The sequence below is a fragment of the Rhipicephalus microplus genome, chromosome 5 (genome assembly GCF_043290135.1).
Source record: "Rhipicephalus microplus isolate Deutch F79 chromosome 5, USDA_Rmic, whole genome shotgun sequence".
NCBI classification, from domain to species: Eukaryota; Metazoa; Arthropoda; class Arachnida; order Ixodida; family Ixodidae; genus Rhipicephalus; species Rhipicephalus microplus.
Window position 1 is genome coordinate 52740325 of NC_134704.1, and position 25382 is coordinate 52765706.

General features: G+C 47.0%; 1 protein-coding gene across 1 annotated transcript in view; it reads left to right on the forward strand.

Annotated features, from left to right (window-relative positions):
- Window positions 1–212: 212 nt before the first annotated feature.
- Window positions 213–25382, forward strand: part of LOC142817786 (uncharacterized) — a 41208-nt gene continuing 16038 nt past the window's right edge. The window contains exon 1 of the mRNA XM_075895454.1: window positions 213–372. Coding sequence (XP_075751569.1) covers window positions 340–372 — 33 coding nt within the window. The 5' untranslated portion in view covers window positions 213–339. The remainder of the gene's footprint in view (window positions 373–25382) is intronic.

Genomic DNA, 25382 nt, shown 5'->3' on the forward strand with positions numbered 1-25382 from the left:
GCTCTCGTTTTGGTGGTCATTGGACGCTACATGGGAGGGGGGGAGGCACAGTCGATGGAAAGAATCTACGACTGAAGGAGAAAGGGCACCTGGTCTTCTCAGTCGGTCGGTTGGTCGACTGCGGGAGGAGAAACGCACTGGTCTTTCACCCCCCTTTCCCGGGCTGGTATAAAAACCTAGCGCTTCCTCAATGGAGGTCTTCTACGGCTAGCGCGGTGCGCGCATCTTTCCCGATTGTTTGTCCGTGGATTTTCATCGCTGTGTGGTTCATCGGTGCTTCTTTCGATTGACTACATTTGTGTGGTGCTTCGCGGGCGGGTCTTCTCCTCTCCGACAAAGATGGTGTGCGGACGGCGGTGCGGGACAGTGCCGGTGAGTAAGCAATCCGGGCCTCGGAACCGTGGTTCATGTCAACCCTATCCCACCGGGTCCCCTATGGGACTTTATGCGGTACTGTTTCTGTCATCTGAACACACACACGCAAAAGGCTTTGTTTTCGTATTCAACGCTGGCTAGCAAGGCCGATGATTGGGCTAGTTGGTACAGTTCTTTAGATCGAAGGAGCGCAAAGAGCTGCTGGGGGGAGGGGGGCTACTCTTAAAATTAAAACAGTGGCCGAAGGTGCAAACGAGTCTCGTACCAATACGTACGCGGCGCTACCTGACAAGTATCATGAATTCACCCATTTTGTCAGCATTACCGTCTTCGACTGTGGCTTCGCATTCGGCTCGGCTATATCTGGGCACGCGTCATGCTCCTCCCGCCTGCGTGCATCGATCGTTCGGAAGAGCGCGAGATTGCGTTGGCAGCATGACGAGACTAGGAGCCCGTTACGCTTACATAAGCGTGACACAGTGCAGGGATGCATCTGGTGTGCGCTGTTACGTGGGTGACCAATAGAATCGTCTTACATAAAAGAAAACTTGCTTTAAAGGACTGCAAGTCGATTGAAAAGATTTAAAGGTGTACGCTACGTGCAGTACAAACACTTAGCTTAAATGACGCTGGTTCTGTGACTTGTGGATGACAGCCCATAGCCAAATAATGTGAATAAAGTCATAAAACTTCCATACTTCAATAGCAACATTTAGTGCGAGTGATTTCAGTGATTGTACAGACACATCGTATGACTTTGTGCAAAAAGTACTTACGCCTACATGCTCTGCCAAAAGAAAAATAAATGACCGCTATATATATTCAAGCCCAGACTGTCATTCAAGCAACGTATGATAACGTAGCAGCTTATTCTGCAGAGGTTACGCTCACTAATCATTTAGCAACGCTTGACATGTGGCTTCAGTACAGAAGCCCCAGATTTCAGCAGATCCATACTCGAACGTACATGGGCACGTTCATCGTCCAACGCCTGAAACCTGCGATGTGCATTATAGGCATCCACTATACATTTACCGAAGACTCATTTGTAGCGTATTTCATGTTACGGTTTATTGCGAGAAGAGATAAAGCTGTGATTATAAATCAAGTATATCCCCATTTCCACACGTTCGCATTAATCTGATGTGTGTGTTTACCAATCTTTCACAATAGTAACAATATCTGAGGTTTTATGTCCCAAAACCACGAGATGATTATAAGAGACGCTGTATTGGAAGGCTCCGGATATTTTGACCATCTGGTGTTCTTTAACCTGAACTGGCATCGAACAGTACGTGGACCTCTACCATTTAGCATCCATTAAAATGCGATCGCCGTGGCTGAGATCAAACCCGCAACCGTCGGGTCGGCATCCTAGTCACTGATCCACCGAGGCGGGCGAACCAATCTTTCACAAGTTTAGCAAGTCTCGTAGAGTGCATATGATGTAACATGCGTAAGCATTTTCCTAAAGCTTCTGAGTGCATTTCATTGAACGTTTTTGTGACAGCTAAGTAGGCAAACGATATACGATAAGCGATGCAACATCAGCCTGTATATTGTTCTCAAAGCTGTATGACTCCGGGAATGGCCACCTCAAAACGACAAACTTCAAATGTGCTGCTTAATTGAGCTACGCGCAAGTGGGCAATAGATGGCTAGCACTGACATCTCTCAAGCTGCCATTTTGGAGTTTCAACGTGGCGGGGAGCGAAGATTGTGATGCCACGTTAGTTTCATCGGAAGACTGCATGCAAGTTATTTTGTTATTCATCCACAGAGTCGAAAAACATCCCAGACATTAAATCAGGTTAACCACCACGTTAATTATCCTGCCTGGTGCATCATAACCATCATGTTGTATTAAGAGTACGATAAGAACTCGCGTCCATGATGTCACGGGCACGCTATCAATGTAGTAGTATACAGATGTTCACATGGCTGAAAATGCGCACTCCTGAAATGAAAAAAAAAAGGCAAGCTACAATGATAGCGTGAATGAGCATATTATATAGATGTTTTCAAACGCGGTAGCTAGCTTCGTCCAACATTATTAAACTGTCTGTCATACGACCAATGAACATGTTGGAGTTATTAAAGCACTAAAATTGCTTACAGATTTTTTTACTCCGAAATGCAATAGGTCAAGCCGAACTGAGGAAAAAAAGAACAACCTAAAGCGCCCCCAAACTACACCGAGCTCAGATGTGAGGGAAAGATTTCTTCATCGCCTTCACTGCCCTTCACACAGACGCCATCTCCTCGAGCCATTCAGCATTTCGCGTTTTTTTGACTTACACTGCTACCGCCACTTGCGCAGTCGCCAAAGCAGAACAACAAAGTGAAATAAGCGTATTTTGCACGATAGTCGTGCAAGACAAAGCAAAACGTTTATGTCACAGCATGACGAAACAAGGTATAGGCCACAGTTCACAAAAAATATATCTCGCATATTGACCCTTAGGGAGCTTATTTCATCTTGACGTCACGTAAACGAACAAGTGGCGTCAGAAATTGTGCCGCAAATATGGGAACGCCAGGAAGGAGTAACACGCTCGTATAGTTCATACTTTGAAAGATTTTTTTGGGGCCATAAGCATGCATCTCTCACTTTCCCTTCTGTTTGCCCGTGTACTTGCACGGTGCCCACTGGTGATTTTGACGTTTACTTGTCAATCAAACCATTTTTATCACATCACACATCTTTTGGACACAACTTGAAACGAAATGATGGTACGTAACCTTCAAGATACTAATCCTTCAAATACTGTGTTCGAAATTTGAGTACATGTGTGCAGGACCATGAAGCAGATATGCTACTAACTACTTCCGCCATTGACCGGCTTCGACCTTTTCAAATATCCGAAATTTGCTGGTTGGAGATCATGTCGCATTTCTCTTACTCCGCTCTCAATACACAAGTATGATGATTCGATAATTGTGGTGGCTCGACGTCCAAAAGCCACGACATGATTGTCATGTACGCCGTAGCGAAAGGGGCTCCGGAGATTTCCACCATCTGTGGATCTTTAAAACAGTACCTTGTGCTAAGTACACGGGCCTCTAGCATAGTCTTCACCAAAATGCGGCCGCCATGGCCGCGATTCGATCCCGCGACCATCGGGTACTGAGCGTTTGAACACCGTAACGACTGCGCCAGTGTGGCGACAGAATACACAAGTGTCGGGCATGATATTGTTTCAATTAACATCACTCCTAAAGCCGAATCACGAAGCTTTCGTAGTTCTCGAATGTCATGTGTCAATGCAGTCTGTATACTCTTCACCCACAAGTATCCGCTATCATGACTGGTTAGAGTTTGTACTTAAGATGATTCATATTAAGTGGGAATATTTGCGTGGGCACTGGCCTAAATAACAGGGTAGCTTCTTGGGCTGATTGGTCTTCATACTTAAATGACCCCCTCTCCCTATTTTTTTTATTTTTGTGCGCACAAAACATTTCGGGTGTAAAATGAGACAGGACAGAGCGTGCTCTGTCTCGGAGGGGGGCTCTGTCCTCTCTAATTTTTTCCTAAAACGTTTGCGCACGCACGCACGCACACTTACACACACACGTACACGCACACACACACACGCACACACGCACACACACACACACACACACACACACACACACACACACACACACACACACACACACACACACACAAAGTTTCCCTTCAATGGTCCAGGTGTACCCATCAACAAGCAGGTGCACCCATCAGCGCGGCGGCTATTCAGGTGTCTATTGCTGCTCATAACGAACCTTTTTCCGCCTTTGTCGCACTGTATACACCCATGTGTGCGCGAAGGGACAATGCTTTCATTTTCACTAATCGATCTGAACGTCAAGATTCACACGCACCTTCGGAACTGGAGAAGTAAACGTGTATCATGAGATACAATAAGGAAGTTGCCTGCCAATCAAAAATCTACGGCACGTGCCACCACCGCGGCTAAACGAGCTATATCGGTCAGCGATGTATACATGGCACGGAAGAAGTCGGCAAACTAGCCGTGCCCACAAGATAGTGCCGCATCTCAGTGGGACACGGCCCCTGTCAAAACGAGATGTGCGTAGACAGCAATCAAGCAGAAAGAAGCGGCATTGCGTTGCTGGGAGGGCGTGTGCCGCAGCTGTCCATCGCGTCGTTCCGAGACACAAAACGCGCTCGCCTGCCATGCCTGTTGACCAAAATAATGGCCGCGCGCCGGGACGACCACGTCAGTTGCGTCACCGCCCACGATATCAGCGCCGCGGCGGGGGACTAATATGCACCTGAATAGCCCGCCCGTTAGGATTCGTCGACCCTTGTCGGTCACAAGGCGAGAGACACAAACGCAGGCAGCGTGAACAGCCAACGCCCGCCCGGCTAGCTGTAGCCGCTCGGCAAGTGCCCCGCAAAGCCGAGCCAAGCCAAGACAGTGACCACGAGGACGTCGGCCGAAATAGCCCATTGTATGGCTCACAGCGCACGGGCTCAACCTACACAAACTCAAACACGCACAAAAAAGCGGGGACCACCAGTCCGTGCAGGCAGACTCCTGTCCCTCTGTGCCCGGTCAAAACGGCGTGTGCTATCCGACATAGACCATACTACACGGGCTCGGGTAGGACGTTTCGGCTTCGTAAGACAATGGTCGGCCGGCGTGTCCGCTTACGATGCGTCATGCAGCATATGGAAACGACGCGATGAATAGTCCCGGAACGCACGTGGACCATCCCATTCCTCTCAGGCCGCCGCACTGTTCTGCGCCGAGGTGAAAGCAGTCGCGCGTCATCACGTCAGGTCGTCGTACCGTTTTTGCATACTGCGGCGGCTTCGAATAGCCGCGTGGTTTCTCTGTATCAGGTGGGGGCGGACAGGAAGCGGTAATTGCATGCGTCAGAGGTCAACTTGTATTCTGCATTCTCTCTACTGCCATCTTTCCTTTGCCGTTTTCCAATACTCCTCTTCTCCTGTTGGTCTGTCGTTCTTCTGCCTTTCGCCTGCTCTTCTTCTGCTGTTCTTCCGCTTCTCGTCTGCTCTGAGAACGCGAGAACAAATGAGTCTAGAAAGATGCGCGCGCCTGCGTGCACGCCAAATTAACGAGGAAGTAACTGTCCCTTATGGGCATTCGATGCTACGGGGGTGGGCGCACGACTGGTTTAAACGGAGGAGCGGAAATGAGCGTCGAAATGAAAAGTGAGTGCGCGCCACCATTGTCTCGGCTATATTAGGCTTGCTTTCTCGCAGCGTGCGTTTGATGAATGACGCTCAGCTTCCTGTTCAGCAAAAGATGTATGCCATTTGAACGCTCCGTGTCCTGGAAATGAAAGCGCCGTACGTGTGCCAACAACGACGACGAAGAACAGTCTGTAGGAGCCATTTTAAAAGCAGTGCACATGAGCTGTCTTGGGGTATAACTGTGACAACTTTTTGAAGTAATGAGTGAACATCACCATGAAAGTTGATTGATTGAACTGTCGGGTTTAACGTCCTAAAACTACCATATAAGTTTGAGAGACGCCGTAGTGGAGGGCTCCGGAAATTTCGACCACCTGGGGTTCTTTAACGTGCACCCAAATCTGAGCACACGGGCATACAACATTTCCGCCTCCACACCATGAAAGTCATTCAATTAGATGTCAGGACCAGTCGGAAACGTTATTTAGGTTGAAAGCGGCAGGCATAATGTCATGAACTTTAGTTTTCTTCATTTCATCTTCATCTTCATGCAAAAAAAAATAATAATATGGGAAACCAAATGGTTCAATACATTATGTGTCACGACTATGCGAAGACGACAGGCGATAAGGGCAGGCAAAGCAGGGACGAAGTAAACTTATACGTTACAATTAACTCGCAGAAACAAAATGCACACTGAAAACGAGAGTATAGTCTACACGACAACTTGCTGAAAGTTTGACTCGAATACCCACCTTACCGATACGCTGGTCTAGTGGCTGAGAGCCTGAGACACTCGACGGCTGACCCGCAGGTCGCGGGATTGAATCCCAATGTGGCTGCCACGTTTTCGATGAAGGCGAAAATACTTGAGGCCCCCGTGTCTATAGATCTAGGTGCACGTTGAAGAACCCCAGGTGGTCGAAATTTCCGGAGCCCTCCAGTTTCTCATAATAACATGTTGGGCTTGTAAACACTAACAATGATTATATATTATGGATTCACGCCTTCTACAGTATTCGTGCACAACGCTCATTACTAGCTATAGTGGCATAGTACTAACGAGTATTTCTTATTTCACAATCACGCTTTCTTGACAGGTTGCGTATGAGAAGCACAACCGTGGAGGTAGAAAGCACCAACACCGTTCTAGTGCAGGAGGTGCGTTAGCCAGAGCCACTCACGGTCCATAGCGATTCCGTGCTCCCCCGCAAAAGATGCGAAAGACGAAGTTGACGAAAACGAAGAGGCAGTGTTGCTTCTAGACAACTATACAGCTCAAAATCATTACATTATTTATCTATAGCATCTAGGAGGGTTACCGTACATAAAACAATGGTATAATCTACCTGCAACTCAGCCACTCCTTTGCATTGAGTATGAGGCACGGTCAGAGTACCACAACCACAACTTCGTCGTTCGGAGAAGCTTTCGCGAGCAGGCCCAATCACTGACCGAGTTCATTGGCGCGTGACGACAATACGTCACGCTTTCGCAATACCAAAAGCCATGGTGCACGCAGACTTTGTCCGGAATTCGAACAGAAGCAAAAGAAACCTCCTCGGACAAGCCCGTCCGCACATGGACAAGTACAAGCGTTGTATTTTAGTGGGGGGAATTCGGTGATGAAGACACCTGCCGCTTCGTAAAGCACGTGCCCCGAACTCCCTGGAGCGTGCCCCGTAAGAAAGCTTCCCGCTGTTGCATCTCAGATGCTTCGCCGGAGATTGCTGCGCACGCAACGAAGCGATAAGCTTTCGCGTGCATGTGCTCCGTCGTTGGCACCGACATGAAGGTTCTAGAACGCGGCTCTTGCAGACCTTCGCGCATTTAGGTCACGTGCTCCGATGGGTTGGCGAAGAATAATAACGCCTATACGTGACCATGCCCTGTGGTCGAGGAGCGTTATGGAGAGTTTTAGTAAGGGTGCGAACGCAAAATATAGCAGGGTGAATGGAGTGAGAAGAGGGGGGAGGGGCTCATTTCGGAACACAATATAGAGAGTGAGAGTGACGAGAGAGAGAACGTTGAAGCAAGACTCAGCATGCCATAACTGCTTATTGGCGTGTTCGAAGTAGTGGTATGAAAAAAAGAAATAGGTTTAAACAGAGGTTCATTGACTCGAAACACGTACGCAATAAAAGCGATCAAGTGAAGGTCAAACGTTTCTCGCACGAGAGCCATCAGTCATACTTTTTTTTCTCTGATGATCCTTCATTGCGTTATCACCTAACTCTTCTCCAATGTATACCATTACTTTCCGATGTGTCGTGACACACGACACAACGTATAGAACCGCGATTTAATTGTGAAGCACGTCTTATCAGAGGGCTCCGGGAACTTCTGAATCAACATGCGGAGAGTGCATGCATCCGCACGACTGTGAAACCACCGTGCATTGTCATATCCGTATTGAAAGGGGTACGGATTCAACCCCTTCTTCCAGAAGTTTATCAAATTTGCGTGTGAATTACATATATATAAAAGCATAGAAAGACAAGCAACGACCTACATAAAGGTTGCTTACCCTCCTCTTGGAAACGATTCCTGGCTGTTGTAGTGCCACCGTGCACCATGGGTTAAGCTATCGCAGAAGGGCGCGTTTAGTCGTGACGGCAGCCACTCACCTGACTGGCGATAAAAGGGTGTGGAATACAATGCTACAAACCACACATTTTCCTAAAATGAGAGGACTCTGGTGCTGGTGTCGATGGGAGCTGCAACGCGCGGTGCTTCAGCTAGCAAGGGAATGATGGGCAGTATACTGATTTGTCTAATCTCCGTACTTCTGGCTCCGTGAGTGTGCGTGTGGCTTGTAGCTGTTCCGTCACGAAACAAAAAATTAGCGAATGTTCAGCTGTTGCGCTTCGCCACCTTAATCGTTTAGGGTTACCATTTCAAATCGGGCCAGCAAGTTTAAAAGGGTTCGTTCTTTCCTTGAAAGCAAAACCGAAACACAGTAATAAATGAAGTCACAAGTGCGATTCAGCGCCCGCAGGTACGAAGACTACAGGCAAATCCGTGTACTACCCATCATTACCATGGTCGCTGAACGATCACAGGGCCAGAGTCCACCTAATTTTAGGAAACATTATGCTACACAGTAGAAATATTTAAGAAATAATCACTTTAAAGAGCAAAAAAACACACGTTAACTTCTCCAGTCGTAAGTCCTCGCCGTCTTGTCAAGTTATGTACCACGTATCTCTATAAGAAGATACTGCGAAGGTCACAAACCGCAAAATTACAGGTCGCTGCCTCTTTACATCGGGCTGGACAAAACAACAACATGAACACAATATCAAAAAAAGATATATCAGGACATAAACAAAAGCAGACGGGACACGACTCGCGGATAAAACTGCGCCCAGCCGCGTCGACCTTAACCTTTGTGTGCGCATGCATCACTCGCAGCGGCGGCTTTTTGCTGCCGCTGGCCTGGTTTTCAGCTTTCTGCCCAAGATTTTGATCGTGCGCATCGGGGGGATTGCCTGTTGCTCCAGTTTGAAGCGCGAAGTACCCTCGCCAGTCCATCGTTTATATCTTGTTCTGCTTCTGATCTTCCTCGCGCCACAGGGTGAGCGAGCTGTATACCGTAATGATACGTTATACCATCCACACTCTCGCCTTCGATGGACTTGCGTGCGTGCGTGCAAGGCCCGATGCGGGTTAAAGCGATAAGCGGGCGTATGACAGTTTGGAAACAAAACAAAGAGAAGACTATAGAAAGAAAGGTGTACAGAAAGAGAGCGTCGGCATCCTCTATATATATGTACATGGTTACAATTTTTAAGGAAGGTAAAAACCAACCCAACTAGGTTGACAGTGGCGTGCGCGAGGGGAGCATGGCCGTATTGCAACGAGTCGCCTTTTCTGAACTTGCTCGAAGCTTGGCCTATAGCACGCAAGTTCTGGCTGCCTTTCCGTTTATTTTTAGTAACTGCCCTTCCTCGCGCCCTTTTATTTTTTTGGTTCTTCTAATACTTTCTTTTTCTGACCGAAAGAAAAGAAGTGAAGCGGGGGCTCTTCAGATAAAAATCTACAAGCCATTGCTCGCGGATTCGTAGACGGTCGGTCCCGTTTGCTTTGGTCCTGGTTATTTCAGTGGGAACTGGTCGTAAAAACTGGGTTCCGAGCGTTTCTTGCGTTATTTAATAAAATTGAAGAAAAATGGGAATTTGATATTCCATAGCGTCCATGCTGTACTCAAGAACAACAAAAAAAAAAGACGTGGGAAAACAAGATGGCTATAACGAAAACAAGATGGCCTCCTCTTAGAATCCTGTCTGTCATCTTTAATGAACAGCGGTTATCCGGCCTTCGTGCTCCGTGCCTTGCCCAAGACCATTTCTTCTCTTTGATGTCGACTATAATGTCTTTAACACCCGTTTGTCTCTGATACACTCTGCTCTCTCCTTGTCCCTTAGGGTTACACCTATCATTTTGCTTTCCATTGCTCGCTGCGTTGTTCTCAGCTCAAGTTGAACCCTCTTTGTAATCCCCCAGGTGTCTGCACCGTACGTAAGTACCGGTAAGATGGAGCAGTTATATACCTTCCTCTTGGGGGATATAGTGGCAATGTGCCATTCCTGATTTGAGAATGCTGGTGGATTGTGCTACACCCCATTCTTGTTCTTCTCGTTACTTCAGTCTTGTGGTTCGGCTCCGTGGTTACTACCTGTCCTGAGTATGAATCACTCTTGTACAACATCAAGTACACTGTTACCTCATCTCGAAGAGCTGTTCTATTCCAAGATTGTTGTACATTACCTCCGTTTTGTGCAGATTAACTTTAAGACCAACCTTTGTGCTCTCCTTGTCGAATTCAGTCATTGTGAATTACGATTCGTACCCTGAGTTACAAAGCAATGCAATGTCATCGGCGAAACGCAGGTTACTGAGGCACTCTCCGTTAACTCGTATCCCTAACTCATCCCATTCCAGGCCTCTGAAAACTTCCTGTAAGCACGCGGTAAATAGCATCGGGGAGATCGTATCCCTTTGTCTTGCACCGTTGTTTAATGCTATTCTTTCGCTTTTTTTTACGGAGCCCTAGTGGGGCAGTTAATCCGCTGTATATTTCTTCCAGGATGTTTATACATGCTTCGTCAACTCCCTGATTCCACAGTGTGTGAATAATAATAATAATAATAATAATAATAATAATAATAATAATAATAATAATAATAATAATAATAATAATAATAATAATAATAATAATAATAATAATAATAATATCTGGGGTTTAACGTCACAAGACCATGATATGATTATGAGCTATAGAGATGCCGTAGTGAAGGGCTCTGGAAATTTCGACCATTTGTTGTTCTTTAACGTGCTCACATCGCACAGTACACGAGTCTCTACCATTGCACCTCCATGTAAATGTGCTGGGATCGAACCTGCGACCTCCGGGTCAGCAGAAGAGCAACCTAACCACTGCTTCACCGCAGCGGACCTGAGCAACGTTTAGCGCCTTGTATAGGAGCATCGGAGAAAGAGCAGGAGTTAGTCCTTGAAGGAGTAACCATGTTTGGGGCGTTAGCCGTTCGATCCCTGGTTTGGTTACTCCTTCGAAGTACGAACATTTGTGGCATGCCTCATTGTGTTACCCTCCAAAACCCATTTGTTATCGCTTTGAATGTAACAAGCCGCAAAAAAGAAGTGACCACACACCTCGACCACGGTGAGAGAACTTTGCTTCCAGGTGAGGACCATTTGAATACATTTGACACGTGTCCAGTAACCGCGAGAAAATTGCTATGAACGGGGTCATGTCCAGACAAGCACAGTGGCACATAAACCGTCCGTCCTCAAGAGGATCGTTTAGCTGGGACTAGGTTCACGGCCTGGCTATACGATTGACGTTTTATCTGATGTGTATGCTCGTCGTGGTTGTTCTACTTCCTTGACGTCGCCTTCTTTTCTTTTTTTACTACTGTCGCGTTCCTCTCAAGGTCAAGTTGGCGTGCAAGTTCGGGTGCTGCGAGTGTGTAAACACATACACGAAATGGTTTGTGCACACTCCCTCGTGCAGCCTCCCCATCCTCTTTTTGAAGCGTTCGTGCTGTCCACTGGCCTAAGAAATCGCTTTATAGCGCACACTTGCGCACACTAAACTTCTTAGGCTGAAATAGCAGGTTCATTGCCTTCAATGGAACCTCTTAGTTGTCTTAACAGCAAGACTAGTTAAAAGAACAAACACAGTGTCAATGCTGTGTATGTAGTCGTTATATTTGCGCGTCGAGCGCTGCGTGCTTGCCTTGCTTGTATACCCAAAGCCAGCGGAGAATGGGCCCAAGAAGTTGTTATGTCTGTCTCAGCTTTCACCTTCGCAAAGTGCGTGACCTAATTCAAAAAGGCTGCCCAGACTCTGGCATAATTCGAGTGGTACTGTGGACAGTCGTGGAAGGATGGGCAAACACATTGACAAGGCTCTCTTAGTTTCATCGCATCCACAAAGATAAATAATCGCTGGCATATGCAAATTACTTTGAACGTTGTCACACAGTGGAAGAGTCTTGCTGGTGGAAGAATCTCCAGGTAGGGACACAGTGAATGTGTTTTTATTTTTTAAAGATATCCACCGCTTAACTTTTGACTAGCGCACATGCATGCATGACAATACAGGCGATGTACTGCGTGGCTGTCACATGTATACCTTAAGAGGGAGCGAAGTGCTTGTCCCCGTAGAGTTTTCTCTAATAATATTGTAGAAAGTTATTGGTTATCCCTTCGTGTCTTTCTACGGCGGGGCTTGTGTTCAAAGTTCAGCGCTGGCTATAATTCAGAAAGGGGGAAAAAATATGCATGGCCATCCAGCCTCGCAACGGGCTTTGTTAAGAGAGTACTTTGCAAAAAGTAAGCAAAAATCTCACGAATGTCACTCTGTTGAACGGTGACTGAATACGCTACATTTGTGAACGTGACAGAGTTATGCCCCCCCCCCCCTCCCCCATCCGAGCGCATATTCACGTCTGCGCTGCCATTCTCGAAAATTCCCGGAGTTGTTGTGCAGCCCGGCCAGACCATGTTCATTCTGAAAGAAAAAATTAGTAGGCGTGGATTATTTCATAGAATGCAGAAAGCTCTTATATATATTCATAAACTAAGTATAGATATTTACGTCCCAGAAAAACGGTGCGGTTATTAGGCATGCCGTAGTGGAGGGCTCCGGTAATTTCGACTGTGTACACATACAGTACACACATATTTAAGTGCGACATCAATTATTTTAGCATAACGACTGGTATGCGTCACTTCTCAGTATAACCACGTCATGTCACGATGAATCTGGTCTCTAAGGAAAACGTTGATTTCGATCTGCGCGTACGAGTCTAAATCACGCCGATATGACCCGAAGTGAAGACGGTGGAAACGAAAGTATGCGCCCTGTTTGAATCCATGACCCCTGTTCGCGGGTCTCTACAATGTTGCCACTTCATGGAGATGTGGTAATGCAGGCGATATGGAACCCGTGACCTTCGATAACGCAGAAAGTGAAAAAAAAAAACTTTAAATATAGGCTTACTTCCGGCTGGCAGTAGTTCCAATCGGGCCTCCTAATTTCACTGTTCTTCGTTCATGGCTATATGAGAAGATTACCGCATATACCCTGACCTCTCCTTTTTTTTCGCACACCCTTACTTCCTAGAGCATGAAGGAAAATACAAAACAAAAAACTGCTGGACACTTACGACCGAAGCACGCAGACACCACTAGTGTAGAAGTGAAGCGTGCATAACATTTGCGAGTCCGGCTAAGAAAAAAAAAAACCCTGCGTGTGCATATACAGGCACTACCCGAATACACAGGTCAACCAACACGGAAAATCAATTGCGCGCAGCACCACTGTTTTTGCGTGAGCATGCGCACCACCTTTTGACCCCCTCGCGGCAGCTTCGCCATCGACTATGCGGCATCCGTGGAAAACCGCGATTACCCTGCAACGCGGAATCAGCTCGCTTTAACGATCCTTCGTAGGCTCAGTCAGGAGGCACCGGCTCAACACACACGTACGTGCATACATGCAAGCGCAGCCATGCGATCGCATCTACCGCAGACCACGCACGCGCAGACGCACACTCTCTCTAAACCGCAACGAAAGCGATGGTGTTCATCCTCGCTGGGTACGGATAAGACCGGCTTCAAGCGCACTAGGTCACGCCGTGACCCTTGACATTGACTCGGTGCGCGCACGCGGGGGTCAATATTGGCACGTGGGGTACGCGCGCGACGAATGAGAAGACAAAAGCTGCGCAAGAAGCCAGCCGAAAGTCGAAGCCCAAATATTTGCCCGGCCGGCTCGGATCCGCGTAGAGACGCGTTCTTCCGTGATGACCGACCGCAGATGGCGCTGAGTGGCTCAGCGAGGAATTCCGTGATGCGGTCGGTGGAATGACACTGCTCCGGGCGATCGCATCGGAGGTCGTGCCGTAGGCAGCGCCCTCTAGTATAGCGTTGACGCGCGCCATTTCGCTACGCTATTCGTAGCCTCCAGTGGAGATAAGCGTGTCAAAATAGCGTGCCGCTTTTCACATTTTTTTTTGTGAACTGAACTACCTGGATGACCAACGCACACACTACGCTGTAGGTTGAGTAGTCGGTCGGCGCCTTTCGTGCCAGATGGTTGTCTCGTCCGCAACGTCCTCTCTTCCACGACAGCTCGACGATCGCGGCTCCGTCCACAGGCTTCTCGAACCGTCTCCTGATCTTCAACTTTTCTCTGAACCTTTCCTTCGCTCTCTATCTATTCTTATCACTCCTTATATCATTCCCTTGTGAGTTACTTCTGAGGTGCCGCACACTGATGCAGACAGTTGCGGGGCTCACTTTTCATTTTTTTTCTTCTATTTAAGAATAAATACCCCCCGGCCCGCACTATTAGTTTCTAGGGTTTCGAGTACCGAAAGCACGACATTGCTATGAGGCGCACCATGGTGGACGGCTCTGGAAATTTCGAACATCTGGTGTTCTAGGACGTAGACACCAACTACGTTCCGATACGATTGAACACGGAGGTAAATACGTTCATCAAAGGAAGGCTGGAAGGCTGCTTGCTTCGAACCCACGCTTTCGCTTTCGACTTTGTGTTCATCCCTCTTGCCAGTACTATACTTATGCGTACCTTAAAGTCATTATAGCTCGTTGTTCGCACATTGAAAGAGGTTGAATTGTTGATAGAATAAAAACAAATGAATACCACGAAGGGTGATCGCACGAGTGCTGTTGTTCTCACGGAGTCCTCAAAGTAATCACCAGGCGCCGTGGTCACCCCCCCCCCCCCCCCAACCACGAACTTTCAAATCACCACTTTCGCAGTGCATGCACCATTGATTTCCCTCTCGGGTGTGATCCGATATCCGGCGAAACGACCGCTCCGTACGAAATTCATGCCTCGGCTAAACGCCGAACGCGCTCATCTTTGAAAGCAGACCGATTAGTGCAGTACGAACCTCGTGTATTCGCCTTCGTGGTCCGCGCCGGTGCCTGCCGCATATACGCGCCATAAATCTCCAGTTTCAGACGGTGTGTGTGGTTCAAGGAGGATACAGAGGAAGAAGAGGCAGCCACTTGAGCTCTAACACCGCCCTGCCTCCTCAGCGTATAAACCAAGTCGCCGCGGTGATACTCGCACCTTATCTCGAACCTTCCCAAAGTGGTCGTATTTCATTCTCTTAGCCCCAGCTTCTTCAATAGCATCGGCAACGTGTCTCTAGGCCTTTTATAGACTTCCTCTTTCCCTCCTTTTCTGCCTCTCTTTCTCCTTGCGTGCGCGGTGGTTTCGGTTCATAATGTTCGTTCGTTCGTTCGTTCGTCCGTTCGTTCGTTCGTTCGTTCGTTCGTTCGTTCGTTCGTTCGTTCTATACCCCGAGATATGCTCCGGGTTACATACAAAAGCAACAGCAGCACGCGTTCGCGGTGGGTGTATATGGAATCGTGCCAAATTCATATACCCTCAGAACAGCACTAATGATGACAGTCGGCCGCATGGGCTGCATGCTGAGCGGGTGGGGTGTTTGCGGAAAGCATGCACTGACGGGGCAGCTACACTACGCGAAATACGTTAAAGAGATTGTGGGGGGTGACATGGAGGGAAGGGGGGGGGGGGCCTAAAGAAGGTGCTGACCCAGAATCCGGCGGTCGTCAGAGCTCTCTTTGAAAGTGAACAGAAAGCCATTAAGAGCCGGGAAGAGTGCGTACCGGGGGAATGTTTATGCCGACTGGTACCGTCCCGGGCGTGTTTGTGTGTGGCGCTATATAGCCGCGCAGAGGTGACCACTTTCTAATCTAGGTCAAAGGTTTCCCCCCCTTCGTCCGTCCACGTGGTCTCTCACGGCCTCGTTCCGTGAACCAAAGGTGAATGTCGACCGACATAGCGGCTCGTTTGTCGCTGTGTTGTTTCGAGGTATGCGACACACGCACGCATGCCACACACACACACACACACACACACACACACACACACACACACACACACACACACGCGCGCGCGCGCGCGCGCGCGCGTACATGACCGATGTATACAAACACAAGGAAATAAGAATATAGCAATGCAGAAGGCTCTTGTTTTCGCTGTTGATTTGCTGAACACACATGCCAAACTACAGCGACGACACGTGAACAGAGAAAAAGATCGAGAAAAACAAGATATGATCGTCGTAGACACGAAAACATGGGCGAGTTTTCTATTAGCTGGTCTGCCTGATAGCCTGTTCGGTGCTTCTAACTGAACTCGGGTAAGATATCCACGGATTCCTAGGGCACGGTGCCGCACTAGTTGGCTAGCTAATACTTTCAAAAGGCTGCGAAACATTGTTCGTTTTCTGTCGTACAGAAATCAACTTAACTCCAGCTGGTCCACTAAAGCAGCTACCAGTTTACTGTCACAACCATTAACGAAGTAATGAAGTTGATCCCAAAGTGTCCGGAAAAAACATTTTTATCATTAAGAAATTGAATTAATTAGCCAAAGCAGAGAGGCCGCTGTGCCTAAAGGGTTTGAGTTGGTCAGTAAGTATACTCGTAATTTACTCGGAGTAACCAAGCATAACAGGAACTGAGAATAAGAAGACGCTTACACAGCGCTAACTTACAACTGTGCGATCGCAAATAAAACGCTCAATTTTTACATGCGCTATCGAGAGTCTCGCGGTACCAAGAGTTTTGAGATGGTTCTCTGGATACGCGTTATTACGTATCGATAGGTTTTAAATGCAAAGCATTTCTTTGCGTACTGCAAGCACTTTTTGGCGTATGCCTGCGTATCTATCTATCTATCTATCTATCTATCTATCTATCTATCTATCTATCTATCTATCTATCTATCTATCTATCTATCTATCTATCTAGCCGCTAACGTCTGGGCTCTCTCATGGTTAGCCCCTCAAGTTGGCATGAACCAAAATCAGTATGGGGGGTAAGATGGTTTGACAAATAATAAGCGCTGATAATTTATCGATATGTGGGGTTTAACGTCCCAAAACCACCATATAATTATGAGAGACGCCGTAGTAGAGGGCTCCGGAAATTTCGACCACCTGGGGCACCCAAATCTGAGCACACGGGCCTACATTTTCGCCTCCATCGGAAATGCAGCCGCCGCCACCGGGATTCGATCCCTCGACTTGCGGGTCTGCAGCCGAGTACCTTAACCACTAGACCACCGCGGCGGGGACTGATAAGTACATCAATAATGTTACAACCTCGTCGCATACGTCGTCAAACATTTCCCGCCAGAAAGTGACACATACCTGCGAGCATGTGCCACTGGTATGCAGGTATGTGTCACGGGTGGTTGACAATATCTACCCAGAATTGACGAGAACACATAAGGGCAATTTAGACGCGTGAGCGTTAAGAAAAACCTGACATTGGCAGCGTTGACCCGACGAGTGCAAAGAATAAATGTCAAGGTCCCATCAGAAATCGAACCCATGCATTCTGCGTGGCAATCAAACATTCTACGACAGAGCCACGCCAGGCCACGGAACTACTTTCCATATAGACCCTAATGTCCCCGAAACGTTAATTAATTGTGGCAGCAGTGCTGGTTATCCACTTTTATAAACATTACATACGTACTCCTATGATAACGTCGTGTTAACGTCAATTGTAGTTAGGTGCCATTCGCTGAAGTTGATTTATGCAGCAGTGTCCAGGGCTGACATGCTTGCGAACACCAGCGCTTCACATCAGCTTATCGCTTCTGGTATTGCTAGTACCCATGTTTCTGTTGACATCGTTGGGCAAGTGCAAACAACTGGTTATATAAACATCTGCAACTCTTCAACGTATGTCTGTGCATGGAAACTTTTTACATATATTTAGCGTGCCAGCCCGGTACTCAATTTTTTTAAATAAAAATATGTTTAGCGTCGTGTCATGAAGTGTCGCTCAATAAAAAGTTACAGCATGGTCAACTTCCCCCCGCATGCTTCGCATGACGCCGACTTTCAAGGTATACGTGCGATCTGCCAATTTTTTTTATACAAGTACCCTAAGAGCCTAAATGAATAAATAAATAAATAAGTTGCAGTGAAGAGAAATGCCCACTACCGCAGCGACAAATGCCCACTACCGCAGCACGTGTCAATCAGAGTTCGGTATGCGCCATCTTCGACGTGTACATTGGTCATGATGTGGAGGACACGCACACTCCCGTATATCATCTATTGCTCGACTATCACAGGCAAACTATAACACACAGGAAGTAAATCGAACAGCAACTCTGTTTACATAGATTCAGTAAGAATAATAATAACATTAATAATAACTTGATAATAACGATGACGACGATGATGACAATGACGACGATGATGATGACAACGACGATGATGACGATGACGACTGTGATGATTGTGGTGGTGGTGATGACGATGATGACGATGATTGTGGTGGTGGTGATGACGATGATTGTGGTGGTGGTAATGACGATGATGATGATGATTATGATGATGCTGGTGATGATACCTAAAGTTTTACGTTCCAAAACTACGACATGAAAATTTCAAGCATCTGGTGTTCTTTAGCGTGCACTGACATCACACAATGCACGTGTCTCGAGAATTTCGCCTCCATCGAAGCCGCGACCTTCGAGTCAGCAGCCGAGCGTCGTACTCACGTTACCACCGAGGCGGACGAGAAATGTTAGCACGCCATCGGTGCTAACCGCGGTGGGTGGCACAAGGGCTCTATTACATGATGGCAGGTGCGTGACGCACGCCAGAACGTTATGACCTAGCGGCTTTGTACTCTTTCTCTCTTTCTCTCTCTCATTCATCCGTCGCTTAGCTTGAAGAAAGCCCGTTTCGCCAGGAACAAAGCGTACACCTCTCACGTAACCTATCTCCGCGAAGTGTCTTTTATCGCCAGTCCTCAAAACGCCACCGCTATTTTTTTTTTCCTTGCTCCTTTATTCTGGTAATAGGCCACAGAAGCACCTTGTCATGGCTCCCGCCACGGCGATGCCGTTAAAAGCACGACGATGCGAGTGGGTTGAGTGTTCCTCACAAAGCAGCAAGACACGCATGGGAAACCGGGTCCCCTAGTATACGGGTCCATCATACTAAAAGCATCTGGCTGGCTTCTTTTTTCTTTCTTCGCCAGAGATTTGCTGCATTCATTTCTTTTATGTGCTTGTAAATGTTTCTCACACTGGCCAAAAGAAGAAAGTAATTGTAAAAAAAATGAGAATTCAGAATACCGGGGAACGTACTAGGGCGCACATGACGTCGCCGCTATGACTCGACCTTCTTGCAAAGCTCTTTTGCCGAAAAAAGAAGAATGTGAAAAAGGAGACAAAGCCCGTAGATTATGACGAGAATAAATGATGAACAAGAAGTTAAGGACAACAGGCTTAAGTAGAGTTGTTAGTGGTGGTAGTGGTGGTGGTGGTGGTGATTATGCTGCCAGGGGCGGGGTTAGTATGGCAGTCCTGGACCGCAATGGCTCTTCGGAACGACTTCTTCAGCACAGTATGTATCACCATACATCACTTAAAACTGCCTAACGCCGAAAAAGTAAATTAGTGGCCACCGCCTCCTTGCAAATAATCCACCAACCTTCCGGAAGCAAAATTTCTTCACAGCATCCAAGGGGAGAGCTAGGGGAGGGGGGAATCATCCTTTCTGCATATTTCCCATTAGTTTCTCCTTTTCAAAGCAAAAGCTCTTTCGAGACCAGATGTTGCTGCTTAACTGTAACGCGTATCAATGCGATCAACGCTACACCACAATAGTACTAATGGGGAAAGTTCAGTGAAACCGTATACTTTACCAGTATGGTTCTGCAGTGTGGACGCGGCCACCCTTATACCCTAACATATAAGGTTTATTTACTGACTCACTGACATCAACAGATGGGATCGTGCATTCCATTCTTGATTCCCGTGTCCACCGTTTGAAAGAGGTTTATTTATTTATTTAATTATTTAATTTTTTATTTATTTATTATTTATTTATTTATTTTTAATTTATTTATTTATTTATTTATTTATTTATTTATTTATTTATTTATTTATTTATTATAAGCATTTCCTGTCTGCTTGAAGCGCCATTGACCACAGGCCTCACACGTGTCGCGATGTTATCGCATGCACCCTACGTGCGACGGAGATGGCCGGGGCTCGTTTCAAGATTTGCATCAGTTGCGCTTGCATGATTTTACTCACGCGTAGAACGTATACGATGCGGTAACTGATGTAACACACACACACACACGCGCGCGCGCGCGCGCGCACTGTGTGTGTTGTTAGGAATAGAGGAATGTATGAGGAATGTGTGAGGAGTGTGTGCTATGTTATGAAGAAGTCTTCGGGATGCCATACGCTTAGCTTTCATCACTCAGAGTACCTTAAAAAAAACGCGCCAAAGAAATGGTGCGCAGGCGCGCGCGCGCGTACCGTTTACGCACTTTTACCGGTGTGTACCGTGTACACACCATTTGCCTGTGTGCAAACGGTACACACCGTTTGCTGTGCAAATGGTACACACCATTTATTGTGTAAACGGTACACGCCGTTTACTGGTGTGTATTGTTTATCGTCTACCGTACACACACACACACACACACACACAGTGTGTGTGTGTGTGTGTGTGTGTGTGTGTGTGTGTGTGTGTGTGTGTGTGTGTGTGTGTGTGTGTGTGTGTGTGTGTACGGTATGGTGTGTAAACGGTACACACTATTTACACACCGGTAAATGGTGTGTAAACGGTACGCTTTTCTCTGGCACGTTTTTAAATGTACCCTCAGTCATGAAAGCTAAGTCGATGGCACCCCTACGACTTCCTCATGACATACTAGTGCGCACATTTTTGAGCTTCAACTCCGGAACCGAGTCTAGGGCCAGGCAACTGACTTGTCCGTAAACCCTCACTCGCTCTACAGGTTGTCGTTTGTTATGGGTCACGCTAAAGAGAAACATTTTACTCCATATGCAATGTAATCAATAAAAACACCTCAGAGTATAGATGCGGAGCAGCTCAGCTGTTTAGCAGGCCTCAGTCCTCACCTGCAGCGTCGCGCGTTAAAGAACCCCAGGTGGTCGAAATTTCCGGAGCCCTCCACTACGGCGTCTCCCATAATCATATAGTGGTTTCGGGACATTAAACCCCACATATCAATCAAATCAATCAATCACCTGCAGCGTCTGGCTTCGGCTTTAGGACACGCCATCGGCACGCACTCTTCGTACTTTTTCACCGTCTACCACAATATGCCATGTCGAGGCTCACACAGAGACCACGGAGGCGACGGCAGTTCCCACAGCACACGAGCATTCTTTGTTGCTTTGTCAGGAGCCTGACAAAGCACGAGCGTGTTTCAACAAAAAGTAAATAAATAATAACAGCCGAGTTCTATGTTGCTCTACATGACCTCAGAAGAGCTTGTTGCGTTTTAAGGTATCTTTAAATTAACAAGAAAAAAAAAACGAATGGGAGGAGGCGTGTAAGGATTCACTTTTTTGAAGACCTTTCTTCTTACAGCCTTAATTTCCACAAATCTTTTGAACGACAATGTTCTTATTTATTGTTTTATCTCTTGAAGCTTTTCAAAAAGCTAGAGTTCATCGACACGCCCTCGAGTCTTGCAGACACTGTCGTTCGGTCAAGGTCTCTGATAAGCCATCTGCCGAGATCAAAACAACGAAACACGACCCACAGCCATGCCGTCGTTGTCGTCGTTATTGTCAACGCCAGGTCATCCCTTTCACCGCTCCGTCCAAGCAGTGTTCACTGGACCGGCGTACACACTCCACAATGGCCTTCCTTTTCAAAATACCGATGAAAGAAATAGAAACGACTGCCAACCATGGACCGGCTTCAACGCGTGCGGTGTCGGACGGGCCTTTCGTTTTTTTGGCAGCCCGGCCGCTGGCAGCCGCCGTTAACCCCGTTCGCACGCGGTCCTGAAATGACGGGCGCCATACATATAGCTTGCCGCTGCTGCCTTGCGCCGCATACAAAACGTCCTGGGCGTGCGTATGAGAGTGAGAGCTGCGGATGACCGACATTCTCTTCTCCTCATACTCCTGGACCGCGGATGCCATCACGGAGGCAAAGAAATGAAAGACAGTGACATCTCACCCTCTCCCATTCCAGTCATCCACTTTGAGAAAGAAAAAAAAAGAAAGAAGGAAAGAAAGTAAAAGAAAGGAAGAGATAAAGAAAGAAAGAGGATAGAAAGAAAGGAAGAGAGAAAGAAAGGAAGAAAGAAAGCAATCGCCAGCCGTACGTTTGGGGTACACTACCCTCTACCTATGCAGGGCGCTGCCCCGTGCTCCCAACTGGGCTGCAGAAAAAATTAGGCGCCTTCTTCTTCTAACCTCTACCATCACCACCACTCAGCGCCGCCTCTCTGTTTGGATGTGTACTTATCGGCTTATGCCGTCTACTGCTTTGGAAGCGGCGTGGGAAATGGCGTCTGCTAGTGAAGAAGGTGCTCTCGAAAGGTATTTGAAAGTGGACAATGTAACCCCTGTAAGCAAGGCCCAAAATAACTTCGCACGCTTTGACGATTGAGACTGGGCAGGAACCTCTATAGTGGCATTTTGGTTTAACACGTTGTTTCGGCTTCTTACGTGTTATTGTGCTACTCTGATTGACACGGATTTGAGCTCGCCACTTACCCCGATTGTGTCGTTATAGTGGAAGACGCTTGTAGTACTTGCTTGCCCATGATTCTGATGTGTCGCCACGTCGGGCTTGTCTTACTTGAAGAACAATGAAGTGCTACTCGGGTGAGACGTCAATTGGTAAATTACAGTTAAAGATTCCCTTCAACATATCAAAAAGCACTCCTGTAGGATATATGTGTTGTTTCCCACGCTCAAACAAAAGAACCTGCATATACTTGAGATGATACGTGGTACGACAACGCGCTTCGCTGTCTAGAACTACGAAAATAGCAAGATGACCCTTACGATGCGCTTACGATGCATATTGGCACGTGCAATTCCTGGCCTACTATCGGAATAACATAATGGACGCCAAGGGGAAAAGGACGCACTTGAGGACTCCAGATGATTAAATTGATTGGCGAGATGAGAAAATTGGTGGCTATAAAACAAGGTGGCTTCGCTAATGATAGACAAGGATAATCGGAGACATGCCTGGCAGATGTCTCTACTCTGTCGTCATCCTAAATGGAACGACTGCACTTGTTTATGGGGATAATCAAAGGGCTCCTACCATCTTTAATGGATTTGCTCTTGGGAATCGGCACTGCTAGGCCGATGATTCAGAATATTATTGCAGCTTTGAGAGATATGAGACAAAGTTCAAGAACGCCACAGAAAACGTACACCATTCCAGCGTGCTAACAGTAGTATAGTCCATCGATTTCGGATGTGAAGTCAGTAAAAATATATCGACGCAGTGTAGCTCCTTTGCGAAAAATAAAATGGTGTTATTAAAAAATGGTTGAACGATAGTCATGTGCCTGTTCATGTGATCCCCGAAACAGTTAAACAAGGTATTTAGCGAATCAAGCGTTACCAAAATCCTCCACTCTCATCGCTCAACCTACGTTACACAAGGTGTCACCGGCAGTACTGTATGCGTGGTGAAATGTTGAATTTTGCTAATACTACGCCCCGCCAAAATAACACTTCCCGCCATCTTAAAGCTTTCTATGTTGTTGTTTTGCTTACCATCGCATTACTGTATCATCATCGACGCCTTATCTTTCCTCGCATTACAGCACCCTCCATCTTCGTAACGATGAGCAGCAGATCGCAGAAAATTGATTCAGGCTAAGCTCTCAGCTTTTATGTATGAATACACATTTAGCTCTCTCTCCCAATGTGTGTGGGGGGGGGAGCAGCTATGCGAGTGTTCGACTCTCTGAGGCGCGTTACGTGGCGTGGACGTCTGAGCTGCGGTCAACTTACGGTACGTCCATGCGTACAGCTTTTACCGACCAGTCTCTTTCACGCAAGTGCGAGCTCGATGTGCAGGCAAGTAGAAAAAAAATAAAAATAATGGGAGGATAGGAAAGACACAGCGCACGCGCGTATACGAGCCGGTGAACTTAACGCCCGGTCAGCCAGACTCGAAAAACAGGGAAAAACGCTCAGCGAGGACGCGCTATACGATTCTCAGTGCCGTGTCCACACGGCGTGCCACTTCGGTACTCGCCAGCTCTCGCGGTCATTACCGTCTTTGTTGTCTCTTTAACGCTTTATTACTGCGTCTTTCCTGCATGGCGATACGGAAATGTGACGCGCCGTTTCATGTGAGAAGCGTAACCTAACTTAGGCGTGGCTTTACACAGGGAAATTTGTGTTGCTGTAAACGAGAGCTTCACGCGTTAATGCAGAGATCGGGCTGATCACGGCTGCAACGAGCGAGCGCTTTGTGTGTACGACGTCTCAAAGATATGCGGACCACAGACACAGACCTGAATAAGGCAGCTCTCAAGTGTAAAGGGTGCACACAATGAGAGTCTTGCTTGTTGGGCAGGTCTGGTGAAGTATTCGATTATGGAAAGCCATTTCTGGTCGCTGAGAGAGAAAAGGAAAGAGTGAAGGATTCCATGGGAAATAAACGAACTCTAAACGTGCACAAATTGCTACAAAAAAAAAACATGCAGTGCCAGTATTTGCAAAGAAAAGGAAAACAGACGAAGGATCACTAACTAACAATAATTTAGATATTGAAATCGATAATTTGATGAAGCGTTGTCTAATCTAGAAGAAGCATGAAGAACAAACGAAATGAGAGAGCGCAGAAAAAAATGGAAATGTTTAAAAAATGTTTAAAAATGTTTAAAAATGTTTTAAAATATTTCGGCGGTGATACGGTAGCCTTGTACACAGGCTATACCGAGCGGTAGCCGAATAGTTCGTTTTTAAAGTGACAGCGCTTAAGAGCTCGTTTCGCAGAAATTCCGGTGTCAGCGGTTGTGAGGGAAAAATCATCTCATGCGTGAAGGAAAAGTCGAGAACAATACATATAAAAATTCAATGATAAAAAAATCTCGGGTGAGAGTAGAAACCGATACAGGGTTGTTTGGGTGCGATGGGTGATTGAACCTGCGTAGTTTGCGTGGCAAGCGGACGTGATTACAACAGAAACCGTAGTGGAAGGCTGTCGAAATTTCGACCACGTGGGCTTCTTAAATGCCTCCCTAAGCACACGGTCCACTAGCATTCTCGCCTTCATGAAAACTACGGCCACCGAGGCCAGGATTCGAACCGGGCCGCGAACTTCGAATCAGAAGCTCAGCTCCACAACTACTAGACAACCGTAATGAGTCGAAGTCTATTGAAGCCATACAGTAAACATGTAGGCGAACGTGCTAGTACCATACCTTAGGCTACAAGGATCTTTTTTTA